Raw genomic sequence first — 13,917 nt, 5'->3', positions numbered from 1 at the left:
GCATTTCAACTCCTCCTCCCACTCCACCGAGGATATGCAGGTCATTGGACTCATCCACCGCCAAACCACAACAACCCGACGGTCGGAGGAGGAGCGTCTTATCTTCCGACTGGGAACCCTCCAACCGCAGGGGATGAACTTGGACTTCACCAGTTTCTTCATCCCCCTCCCCCCCCCTTGTCTCAGCCGAATCCCTCCCGCCTGGCACCGCCTTCCTGACCTGCAGTCTTCTTGTTGACCTCTCCGCCTCCATCCTACTCCGACCTATCACCCTCACCTTGACCTCTTTCCACCTATCACATTTCCAACTCCCCTCCTCCAAGTCCCTCCTCCCTACCTTTTATCTTCTCCTGCTGAACACTCTCTGCTCATTCCTGAAGAAGGGCCTGTGCCCGAAACGTCGAATCTCCTGTTCCCTGGATGCTGCCTGACCTGCTGTGCTGTTCCAGCAATAAAGTTTCAACAGGAGATTACAGAGCCTTTGGCTTTGATCTTTATGTTGTTATTGTCTACAGGAATAAATTCAGAAGACTGGAGGATAGCAAATGTTGTCCCCTTGTTGTTCAAGAAGGGGAATAGAGACAACCCAGGTAATTATAGACCAGTGAGCCTTATTTTGGTTGTAGGTAAAGTGTTTGAAAGGATTTTGAGAGAGAGATTTATCATCTAAAAAGGAATAATTTGATTAGAGATAGTCAACACGGTTTTGTGAAGGGTAGGTCATGCCTCACAAACCTTACTGAGTTCTTTGAAAAGGTGACCAAACAGGTGGATGAGGGTAAAGCGGTTGATTTCGTGTATATAGATTTCAGTAAAGCATTTGATCAGGTTCCCCATGGTGGGCTATTGCAGAAAATATGGAAGCATGGGATTGAGGGTGATGTAGTGGCTTGGATCAGAAATTGGCTAGCTGAAAGAAGACAGTGTGTGGTGGTTGATGGGAAATGTTCATCCTAGAGTTCAGTTACTAGTGGTGTACCATAAAGATCTGTTTTGGGGCCACTGCTGTTTGTCGTTTTATAAATTACCTGGATGAGGGCGTAGAAGGATGGGTTAGTAAATTTGCTGATGACATTCAAGTCTGTGGAGTCGTGGATAGTTCTGAAGGCTGTTGCAGGTTATAGAAGGATGTACATGAGCTACAGCTGGGCTAAGAGGTGGCAAATGGAGTTTAATGCAGAAAAGTGTGAGGCGATTCACTTCGGAATGAGTAACAGGAGTACAGAGTACTGGGCTACTGGTAAGATTCTTGGTAGTGTGGATGAGCAAAGAGATCTTGGTGTCCATGTGCATAGATCCCTGAAAGTTGCCACCCAGGTTGATAGGGTTGTTAAGAAGGCATACAGTGTATTAGCTTTAATTGGTAGATGGATTGAGTTTCAAAGTCATGAGGTCATGTTGCAGCTGTCCAGAACTCGTGGCTGCACTTGGAGTATTGTGTGCAGTTCTGGTCGTTGCATTATAGGAAGGAGAATTCAGAGGAGATTTATCAGGATGTTGTCTGGTATGGAGGTAAGGTCGAATGAGGAAAGCCTGAGGGACTTGAGGCTATTTTAATTAGAGAGAAGAAGGTTGAGAGGTGACTTAATAGAGACATACAAGATAATCAGAGGATTAGATAAGGTGGACAGGGACAGCCTTTTTCCTCGGATGGAGATGGCTAGCACAAGGGGACATAGCTTTAAATTGAGGGGTGATAGGTATAGGACAGGTGGGAGAGGTAGATTCTTTACTCAGAGTATTTCCTACCTGCAACAGTAGTAGACTTGCCAACTTTAAGGGCATTTAAATGCTCATAGGATAAACATATGGATGGTAATGTAATAGTGTAGGTTAGGTGGGCTTCAGATTGGTTTCACAGGTTGGTGCCACATAGAGGGCCAAAGGGCCTATACTGTGCTGTAATGTTCTATGTTCTAGTACAGGCCCGGTGGCCCCTCGATGTTGCGCTGACCTGTGAAATCAATCTGAAGCCCGTCTAACCTACATTATTCCCATTTCATCCATATATCTATCCAATGGCCATTTAATAAATATGTTCTATGTTCTAACAGGCTGAACGAGTGGGTATTTGTGGATTTTGGGAAGGAATTCGTAACAGGCTCTGAGGTTGGGGGACTAATATTCGTTGAAAATGTCATTGTAATTCCTAGTAATGAACACTGATGTTTGATATTGAGAAAGGCAGCAAATGAAATGGATGACATTTCTACTTTGTAACAAATATGTGCTGTAGTTTTAAAATGCTTAAAGGGGAAAACATTTCTGCAAGACATGACTTTTAAAAATTCGGTACACTGAGATAATGTTGAGAATTGCATCCCATACTCTGAAATATATTACCCCATAATTTTCATTATTACATTTTGGTGTAATGTCAGTTAATTTCATAATGTGTTCTCATATCATTGATCATTTGCTGTAGATAAACTTTTTTAGAAAAAGTCTTCTGGGTACAGATTATTGACTTTAATGTGCTGTATGTTTTACTTAGCTACTTATGTAATCAACCTTGAGTATTTCTATTTACAGGTTGCTTTTAGCTCAAAGTCCGAATGGTGTGGCATTAAGCACAGATGATTATTTCTGTCAGAATGGGGTTTACTGTTTTGACCCCAGTTACCTTGGAGAAGCTCATGAGTGGAATCAGAACAGAGGTATGAGTTACCTGTTTATCACTGTCTGAATATCTGTTTGAATTTTGGTTTTTTTTGTTATGTTTGAACAGAAAACCCCAGATCAAGATGTGTCAAAGCTAAAATGAACTGTAAACAACTCACAGCGTTAGGTTCCCTTCTTGTGATTCTTGCATGCTTGATGCAACGGCAATACACCAACTTCTGTGAACAGCCACAATTTATTTAAGCAAGTACTAGCTTCTGGGGGGATCACTTAACACTCTTCCCAAACAAGGGAACCGTCCTCCCTTTATACAGGGTTTTACATCACAGTCCGCCATACATGTAAGACACCACCCCCTGCCACTCCCTCATAGTATCACATGCTGCCCAAAAACGATGTAAAGTGATTAGGTTAGGTAATTCCTTAAAATAGTGTGTGGTTAGGTTATTCCTTAAACTGCAGCATTTACAGAGTATTATTAGATTGTCACATCCTGCATGCAAGACATTAAAAACACACTCCCTGGGGCATCCAATTCCTTACATGTCAGCAGAACAAATTAACTCTTTAACATGTTGACAGTTGGTCAGGCAGCATCCATAGAGAGAAAGCAGGCTACTATATCGAGTCTAGATGAGTCAATGGAACTGTTCTGCTATTAATGGAACTACGGAACACTCCCCAGGGCCCTACCATTAACTGTTTAATTCCTGCCCTGGCTTGTCTTGCCAAAATGCAACATCTCATATTTATCTAAATTAAACTTCATCTACCATTCCTCAGCCCACTGGCTCCATTGATCCCTTTGTAATCTTTGATAACCTTCTTCATTGTCCACCATACCACCTATGTTGCTATTATCTACAAACTTACTAACCATGCCTCCTGTATTCTTATTCACATTGTTGTTGTCATTTATATAAACAAACACTGGATCCAGCACCGATCCTTGCGACAGACTGATGGTCACTGGTCTTCAGTCTGAATAACAACCCTCTGTCTCCTACTGTCAAACCACTTTGTATCTAATTGGCTAGCTCTTCTTGGATCCTGTGAGATTTAACTTAGTCAACAATCTACCATGGTGTTACCATGCCAAAGGCCTTGCTAGTCCATGTAGACAACATCTACTACTCTGCCTTCATCCATCTTCTTGGGCACCTCTTCAGAAAAAACTCAATTGCGTTAACGAGACATGATATCCTATCCGGAAACCCAGGCTGCCTACCTGTAATCAGTCCTTGCCTTTCCAAATGCACAGAATGACCTCCCTCTCTCAGAATGCCGTCCAACATATTAATCACCACTAACATCAAACTCACCAGTCGATAGATCCCTGGCTTTTCCTTGCAGCCAATTTTAAATAATGGCACCGCATTAGTCACCCTTCAGTCTCCAGCAGTTCACCCATGGCTGTCGATGATATAAATATCCTTGCGAAGGGCCACACAATTGTTTCCCCAACTACCCATAATTTCCTGAAATAAACCTGATCAACTCCCAGGGACTTTTCTACCTTTATACATTAAGATCTCCTGCACCTCCTCTTCTGTAATCTGGACGCTTTCCAAGGCAGCACAATTTATTTACCCAAGTTTCTGCAACTTTCTCCACAGTACAGAGGAACCCCGATTATCCGGCATTCGATTATCTAAATGTCTGATTATCCGGCAAGATCACAAGGTCCCAATGCACGGCTAAACTCTGTTATCCAGCATTCTATTACCCGGAATTCGATTAACCCAACGAAATACTCCCTGCCCATGTACTTTGGATAATTGAGGTTTCGTTGTAAATACGGATGCAAAGTATTTGTTTAGGATCTCCCCTATCTCCTTTGGTTCCACATGTAGATGGCCTAGTTGGCTGATCTGTCTCAGGCCTCATCTCCAGTTTCCATTCCTGTAGCAATAAATGCCAAAATTCCATTTTCCCTCCTTTATTATCTGCTATACCTGAATACTAGCTTTCTGCAGCTCCTACACAAGAATACTCAGATCCCTCTGCACTGAAGCATTTTGAGAATTCTCTCCATTTAGATAATGTACCTTTTTATTTTTCCACCCAAAATGGATAACCTCACGCTAATCCACTTCAAACTCCGTCTGCCAGATTTTAGTCCATTCACCAAAACTCTCCATATCAATTTGTATGTTTTTTATTTCTTCATTGCAACTTAGTTTTTCCCACTTATTTTGGTGTCAACTGCAATTTTGGTGATAATAGATTGTATCTCTGCATCCAAGACATTAATACAAATTGTGAACAGTTTGGGGCCCAAGCACCAAACTGGTGTGACACCCCACTGGTTACAGCTTGCTGTAAAAAAAGACCCCTTTATCTCATCACTCTGCTTTCTGTTGGTGAGCCATTCCCCTCTATAAGCTAATGTAATACCCCGAACCCTGTGTGATCTAACCTAGTGTAACCTGTCTGCAGCATCTTATCAAACTCCTTCTGGAACTCCATATGTTCTATATCTACAGGATCCCCATTAGCGACTTTGTTTGTAACATCTTTGAAGTGTCTAGCAAATTGAGCAAACATGACTTACTCCTCATATAATCCATCAGAGTCAGCATGTTTTTGTTTTAACTTTGCAAATATCCCATTTCAACTTCCTTAAAAATGGATTTTAACAATATCCCAATGGCAGATATTAAACTAATTGGTCTATGGTTTCATACTTTCCGTCTTCTTCCCTTTTTGGGTAAGGGCAATATATTAACATATATTTCCAATCCACTGGAACCTTTCCAGAGTCAAGGATATTTTGGAATATTATAATCAATGCAATTTTGACATGTATTGGTTTCGAAGTATGTACTTACTGTGGAGTTCTTTTTTGAGCTAATTTTATATTCAAGCTACTGAGCTCCAGAATTGAAGCTGGATTTTGTAGTTCATGGTATGAAGCTGTTTGCAAGTGATACATATGTCATTTGTACTCAGCCTACGAGGCTGTCATTGGGTTAAATGAGCACGTCAGCTGTTCAACAGCCAGGTGTTGAGATCTGTTTCCCTGAAGAAGCGTTTTGATATGAGAGTTGAATTTATTTTATCAGTTTACCCATCGGGTAGAGTTTGAGAGAGACTATACAACTTAATCCTTTTATTTATTATTTTTCTCAACTTAAGATCATCACTTACTCATTCCTTTGTCATACTGAGTAAATTGCATTTTCCAACCTTTCCTTTATAATTCTACCTGAATTACTTTCTCCTTTGATTCCCATAACTGAGGAAAGAGGGCTGGATGGCTGGTTTGTGATGCAGAGGAATGCCAGTGACATGGGTTCAATTCCCACACTCCAAGGTTACTGTAAAGGACTCTCCTTAGATGCATCTTCCATCACTTGAGGCATGGTGAACCTCAGGTTAAGCTACCACCAGTCATCTGTCTATAATGAGAGAGCACTTCTATGTTCTGTTAGGACTATGGCAACTTTCCCTTTACTATATTGAAGTCACAATTGTTTTCCTCTCGACAGACGTTGTCAGGCATTTCTCCAGCACTGTTTAGAATTGAACACTTGACTGTTACTATCGTGAATATATTTGATTTCAGTTTAGCAAAATGCTTAGTCTGAGATTTATTCTATTTGGTTTGTTTGCTTCTGTACTGTACATAAATACTGAATCTAATATAGCTTCTATTCATATGGAGACTCTCTCTTCTAATATGATTCTGTTAACTTTGTAATTGCCCAATTCTTTGTTGAACATAAACCACAGGGATCTACCTTTTCTTTAAACTGTGCTAACCCATTGAATAATTATCTGGTGAGTTTCACCACAATAGCCTGTTCGATACAGGTTTCACTGCCTTTTCGTGTTGTGATCATCGGAGATGGAGTTGACCCCCTTGGACATTAAGGCTGTTCTGCTATTCAGTGAGATTGTGACTGATTAGATTGTGGCCTTTGAACTTTTATTGTTGTTCCAAAATCTATCGAACTTAACTTTGAATATATTCAATGATGTCACCTCCACTCCTCTCTGGGGTGGAGAATTGCAAAGTCACAGGATCCTCTGGGAAAAGTATCCTTCATTTCCAACTTAAAAGGATGATCTTTAATTGTTAATTTGTGACCCCAATTGTAGATTTTTCCAAAAAGACAAACAGCCTCAGCTTCTAATAACTTGCACTGAAACTTGGGTATATAACCTGTAAACTGTATTCTGCAGTGTTCTGCATCTTTTTTTCATACTACTTGGTTTAGAACAGTGCTTTGTTTAAAACTGCAAGCAAGGTTGGCATTGCATTGGTTAAACAATGAAAAATTCAGGATAGATGCAAGAAGTTATTTGTGACTATAGTTAAGATTGTTTGACTTTCAGTTTTGAATCAGATTAATTATATAGAAATTAGATAATGTGTAAGCTTGATGCTGTCATGAAAATGGTGTAGATTCTTTCAAGTTAGTTTCAAATATGTAATGATAGCTAACAGTGAAGCTAGTTTTTTAAAAGAAAATGTCTCAATCTTAATTATCACTCTTTTCTCAATTCAGGCCAGAAGAATTTGTTTATCAATAATAACCTTATGCGTGTGACCTTAATTTTCTGGTACTTCATCCTGTGCTTTTACACAGGGTTTTAGAATTTGATGATTGTCTAGTGAACTTCGATATGAAATTTTTCTAGCTCTAGAAAGTCCGAAATGTTACTTAGTTCGTTTAGACTATGTTCTTTGGGTGTTTTGTTTAATTAGATTAGATTAGATTACCTACAGTGTGGAAACAGGCACTTCGAAGAGAAACCCACATCCCTATATTTACCCCTGACTAATCCACCTAACACTACGGCCAATTCACCCAACCTGCATATCTTTGGACTGTGGGAGGAAACCGGAGCACCCGGAGGAAACCCACGCAGACACGGGGTGAATGTGCAAACTCCACACAGCCAGTTGCCTAAGGCGGGAATTGAGCCCGGGTCTCTGGCACTGTGAGGAAGCAGTGCTAATCACCTGAGCCACCGTCTCGAGGGGATTGCTCCCTTTTACCACAGTGATGGAAGGTTGGAAGAATGGAAAAAAAACTGCAATTGTTGGTGAGAAATATAAGTTTGTATACCTTGTGGGCAGATGTTTCTCTTATTAGGGGAGACGTTGGCACAGTTGTAATGTTACTGGACTGGTAGTCCACAGGACGAGGCTAATGCTGTGGAGACGTAGATAACAGACTGCCATGAGGGATTTGAATCAAATCTTTATTTTAAAAATCTGGTACATATAGCTTTATATGAGCACAATATTGTTGGAGGAATTGTGTATTAAATGTTAAAAGATTGAGTAGCTGGAAAAAACATTTAGTCAAAGTTTTTCATCTTGCATACATTAGGAAAATGCAAGTAAACCAAATTTGGAACAGGGTATTGATTGATTAGTAAATGGACTATGATCAAGGTGTTGCCTGCAAGAATGCACCAGGGAATAGCAGATAAAGTAGGAGTCATTGTCATTCAGAATAGAACAGATTACTGCAATGAAGTGTACTGACAATTGAACAACCAGGAACACTACAGGCAACTACTGGCTGATCTGACGAAAGAGCACACCTGTAACTAAACACATTGATCAGGACTTTGGATCCAGTCCTTCAGAGCTCCCTACGCACCCTCATCTCAAATACTTCTTGCGTAGACGACTTCTACTGCCTTATGAAGATACATAAAGCCACCACACCAGGATGTTCCATCGTATCAGGCAATGGGACCCTGCGTGAGAACCTTTCTGGCTATGTCAAAGGCATCTTGAACCCAATTATACAGGGGACCCGCAGCTTCTGTCATGACACTACAGATTTCATACAGAAGCTCAGCACCCACGGACCAGTCGAACCAGAAATATTCCTTGTCACAATGGACGTTTCAGTACTCTACACTAGCATCCCCCACAATGGCATCACGACAACACCCTCAGTACTCCACACCAACAACTGCCAAACTCCAAGCACCTTTCTACAACTTATCTTCTTTGTCCTCAACCACAAGGTTTTCACATTTCACAACCAGTTCTTCATCCAGACACACAGAACAGCCAAGGGGACCAAATTTGCACCCCAATATGCCAACATTTTCATGCACAGGTTCGAACAAGCCTTCTCTATGCAGGACCTCCAACCAACACTATACACAGGTATATTGATGACATTTTTTCCTCTGGACCCATGGCGAGGAGTTACTGAAAACAACCACACAATGATATCAATGAGTTTCATCCCACCATCAAACTCATCCAGTATCTGTCTCATTCTTGGACACATGCATCTCCATCAAGGATGGGCACCTCAGCACCTCACTCTCTACCACAACCCCACGATGCTACACTTCTCCAGCTTCCTCCCAAAACACATGAAAACAGCCATTCCCTATGGACAAGCCGTATGCACCGACAGGATCTGTTCAGATGAGGAGAACGTGATGGGCACTTGGAAGTACTCAAGGATGCCTTCGTATGAACGGGGTACGACACTCAACTCATCGACTACCAGTTCCAACATGCCACAGCAATAAACCATAATGACAACCTCAGGAGACAGACTGCTGCAGCTGACAGGACTTCCCAGGGGCCGAAAAACTGTGCCATGTTCTTCGCAGCCTGCAACACATTTTCAGTGAAGATGAGCACCTCACCAAGACCTTCCCCATGTCTCCACTTCTCACCTATTAAACAACCACCAAACCACAAAGAGATCATTGCTGCATTGTTTGCAGCAAACTGCTCTGCTTTCAGGACAACACCATTCAACCTTGTCATGATAGTCGCTGCAAGACGTGTCAGAATGTCGACACAGATACCACCATTACACCATGTATGTGGCAGGTACTTGTGACTCTGCCAACATTGTCTATCTTATATGCTGCAGGCAAGGATGCCCTGAGGCATGGTACATTGGCAAGACCAAGCAGAGGCTATGGCAATGGATGAATGGACACTACACAACAATCATTAGCCAAGAGTGTTTTCTTACAGTCGGAGAACACTTCAGCGGTCCAGGATATTCAACCTCGGACCTTTGGGTAACCATTCTCCAAGGCAGACTTCGGGACAGACAGCAACGCAAAGTGGCCGAGCGGGGCTGATTACCAAGTTTGGTACTTATGGGGGTGGCCTCAATCGGAACCTTGGGTTCATATCACACTACAGGTGACCCCACTGCACTACACCATACATACACACGCATGCACGCAGACACACTCCTACACACACAGATACACACAGAAGCATAGGCACGGGCGCACGCACTCCTACAGACCCTCTGTCTCCGACGTTCACACATACACTCCCATACTCTCACACACATACACTCCCATACTCTCACCCACACATGCATCCTCGCATAGATTTTTACCCCTTTACACTCTCACTCTCTCACATACACACATACTCTCATAGACACTCATACCTCCCCAACACATACACACACACACACACACGAGTTTGTGGGATGAATTTGTATTTGGAGAATTATATTTTACTCAAAAATTGCATAAATCCATGTAAGATTCTGTAAATCCCTTTCTTAGAAATAGAATCAGTCTGAAAATTGGGGTACAGACAGCCTCATACCTTGAATGCGTTATCTCAGCTGACATGGCATCTATTGTTAAAGTTCACTTGAGAATGTAACTTTAAAAAGTTCTGGGATTTACACATGAAAGAACTGAAACCACAATGGTAATCCTAAAAGGTAAGAGACTTCACAAACAATCCAGATCTTTTTCAATATATAATTTGTTACATCACATAATAAACTTTTGCTATAAATTCCATGTCTTACGATCTTATTCTCCACAACCACCTGATCAAGGAGCAGCACTCTGAAAGCTAGTGCTTCCAAATAAACCTGGTGGACTAGAACCTGGGATTGTGTGATTTTTAACTTTATACATGCCAGTCCAACCAACACCTCCAAACCAAAAGCTTTGGTAAGTGTTGAGAATATGAGAGAGCATTGATGAGAGAGAATGGAAGTTTTCAATTCTGTTAAGAATTACATTTTAAATAAAGAGAAACACTTCAGTTATAAATAAATTATGTTTCTGACACAAATGTAATTCATATTTTTTTCAAACAGCTAAACAGTCAATGGATGAAGGCAGATCACCTATAATTATAGATAATACTAATATCCAGGCATGGGAAATGAAACCATATGCGCAAATGGTAAGTTGTATGTGTACTTGTGAAATATGCTAGAAGTAAATGTCTGTTGTTTCTGGCTACTTGTCATTGGAAATTAAATGAGCATTTTTATAGAAAGGATGCATTTACTTCATACAGCTTTGTATGTAAACACTTGACACTTGTAAGGTTGACTCACACTACTGGAAGAACTCTCTCTATTTTTGTGGGTTAAAAACTGGGGACTGAAGTGAGAGAAAGCAGTTTTTAAAAACAATGTTTGAAAGAGTTTTTAAAATTTATTTTATTCAATCCCAGATGTGGGTGTTGCTGGTTGGGGCTGCATTTAGTGTGCATTCTGTGTTGCCCATGAGAAGGTGGTGGTGAGCTGTCTTCAGCTGTTTCAGTCCCAATGCTATTGGTAGACTCTCAATGCCCTGAGGGAGGGAATTCCAGAATTCTGCCAAGTGACATTGAAAGAACATCGATATATTTCCAAGTCTGGATCATTAACAGCTTGGAGGGAACTTGTAGTTGGTGGTGTTCCCGTGTACCTGCCGCCATTGTCCTTCAAGATGGAAATTGTTGTGGATTTGGAAGTTTTTGCTTCAGGAGCTTTGGTGAATTGCTTCAGTGCATGTTGTAAATGGTGCACACAGCTGCTACTGACCTTTGGTGATGAAGGGATGTAGCTATGGTGCCTGTCAAATGAGCTGCTTTGTCCTGAATGGTGTCAAGCTTCTTGAGTATTGTTGGAGCTGCATCTACGAAACAAGTGGAGAGTATTCCATCACACTCCTGAGCTGTGTTTGGTAGATAATGGGCAGGCTTTGGGGAGTCAGGAGGGGATTTATCTGCTCTAGGTTTCCCAGTCTCCGAACAGCTCATTATGTAGCTCATCCAGTTAAGTTTCAGGTCACAGGATGTTGATAGTGGGGGAATCAGTGATAGTAAGCGTTGAGAACTGGTGATGACAGATTAAGGAGTGACAATGGATAGGCAATGGTAAATACTTAAAGAGCATTCATTCCCCTCTGGGATAAAAATAACATTGAAAGGTGACATTGCTATAGCTAACAAGATATTATATCCAGAGAAGGGCCATACAAGTTGGCCAAAAAAGCAACATTGCTGAGGATTGGGAGTAGTTTCGATTTCAGCACAGGAGGACAAAGAAGTTGATTATGTGGGGAAAAATAGAGTAAGAGAGTAAACTTACAGGAAACATACAAACTAACTTTAAAAGCTTTCACAAAAATGTGAAGGGACTAACAATAGTGTAGACAAATATAAGTCCCTTAGTAGTCAGACACAAGGGAAGTTATTATGGAGAACAAAGAGACAGCATACCTGTTGAATACATACTGCAATGGAGCACTAAATAACATCCCAAGAATGTTGAGGAACACAATCTAGTGAGAAAGAGGAACTAAGGGAAAGAGTATTAGTAGGAAATGGCATTGGGGAAATTTATGGGATTAAAGGCTTTCAAATGCCCAGGACCACATAATCTACATCCCAGAGTACTTAGGAAATGGCCTGAGAAATAGTGGATGCATTTGTGGCCCTCTTTGAAGATTCTTTAGACTCGAGAACTGTTCCCATGAATTGGACAGTGGATCATGTAATCGCACTTTTTTGAAAAAGGAGGTAAGACGAAACAGGAAATTATGAGCTAGGTAGCCTGATATCGGTAGTAGGGAAATGCGAGATGAATGTGGGTACTGCAGATTAGTTCAGGCTGCATCTGAGGAGTAGGAAAATCAATATTTTGGGCAAGAGCCCTTCATCAGGAATGAGGCTGGGAGCCTCTGGGGTGGAGAGAAATGGGAGGGCGGGGTGGGGGGGGTGGGGCTGGGGCTGGGGAGAAGGTAGCTGAGTGCTGTAGTTGGACAGAGGTGGAGGTAAAGGTGATGAGTCAGAGAGGAGGGTGGAGCGGATAGGTGGGAAAGAAGAATGAGAGGTGGGACAGTTCATAAGAATGGTGCTGAGCTGGAAGGTTGGAACTGGGGTAAGGTAGCGGGGGTGGCTGAAATTAGGAAACCAGCGAAGTCCGCGTTGATGCCATGGGATTGAAGGGTCCCGAGATGGAAGATGAGGTGTTCTTTCTCCAGGCATCGGGTGGTAAGGGAGTGGTGGTGGAGGAGGCCCAGGACCTGCATGTCCCTGGCAGAGTGGGAGGGAGCAGTGGTGTTGATTGGCGCGGGTGTCCCAGAGGTCTTCTCTGAAGTGCAATGCATTTAGGTATCCAGTCTCCCCAATGCAGAGGAGACCGCATTGGGAGCAACGGATACAATAAATAACGTGTGGAAGTGCAGGTGAGACTTTAATGGATGTGGAAGGCTCTTTGGGGCCTTGGACAAAACTGAGGGGCGGGGTGGGGGGGTGTGGTGGGGTTGGTGTGGGCGCAGGTTTTGCATTTCCTGCGGTGGCAGGGGAAGGTGCCAGGAAGGGAGGGTGGGTTGACAGGGGCGTGGTATTGACCTGGTAGTCACGGAGGGAATGGTCTTTACAGAAAGTGGATAGGGATAGGAGGGAAATATATCTCTAGTGATGGGGTCTGTTTGTAGGTGGCGGAAATGTTGGCTGATGAGATGTATACAGAGATTGGTGGGTGGAAGGTGAGGGGCAGGGGGTTCTGTCCTTGTGATTGGAGGGATGGGGTTAGAGGGCAGAGGTGCGGGACGTGGATGCGATGCGTTGGAGGGGGTATGGTGGTCTTCAAAGAAGAGGCCATCTGGTGTGTTCTGTGGTGGAACTGGTCCTCCTGGGAGCCCATCTGGTGGAGGAATTGGGAGTAAGGGATAGCATTTTTGCAGGGTGGGAGGAGGTGTAATCCAGTCACTGTGGGAGAATCCATCATAAAAGATTAGAAAAGAATGACAGGTTTGGACAGAGCCAGCAAGGATTTACAAAAAGGGAAATGATGCTTGACAAATCTGTTGGAATTCTTTGAGATTGTAAATAATACAGTTGATAAAGGGGAATGTAAGTACATAAGAAATAGGAGATGTAGGCCATTTGGCCCATCAAGCCTACTCCGCTATTCAATAAGATCATGGCTGATCTTTTCGTGGACTCAGCTCCACTTACCTACCTGCCCACCATAAACCTTAATTCCTTTACTGTTCAAAATCTAAATATCTTTGCCTTAAAAACTGCTT

At 42.3% G+C, this 13,917-nt stretch overlaps 1 protein-coding gene across 5 annotated transcripts in view; it reads left to right on the top strand.

Annotated features, from left to right (window-relative positions):
• LOC122550794 (NEDD4-binding protein 2-like 2) overlaps window positions 1–13,917 on the top strand; it is a 62,031-nt gene that overhangs the window by 11,497 nt on the left and 36,617 nt on the right. For all 5 annotated transcript variants that reach the window (XM_043692061.1, XM_043692059.1, XM_043692058.1 and 2 more), the window contains exons 3-4: window positions 2,533–2,657; window positions 10,707–10,795. In XM_043692061.1, the coding sequence (XP_043547996.1) occupies window positions 2,533–2,657; window positions 10,707–10,795 (214 nt within the window). The remainder of the gene's footprint in view (window positions 1–2,532; window positions 2,658–10,706; window positions 10,796–13,917) is intronic.

The sequence above is a fragment of the Chiloscyllium plagiosum genome, chromosome 6, assembly GCF_004010195.1.
Source record: "Chiloscyllium plagiosum isolate BGI_BamShark_2017 chromosome 6, ASM401019v2, whole genome shotgun sequence".
Taxonomy (NCBI): Eukaryota; Metazoa; Chordata; class Chondrichthyes; order Orectolobiformes; family Hemiscylliidae; genus Chiloscyllium; species Chiloscyllium plagiosum.
The sequence above is the reverse complement of the archived record's forward strand: the minus strand, read 5'-3'. Positions and strand labels throughout refer to the sequence as shown.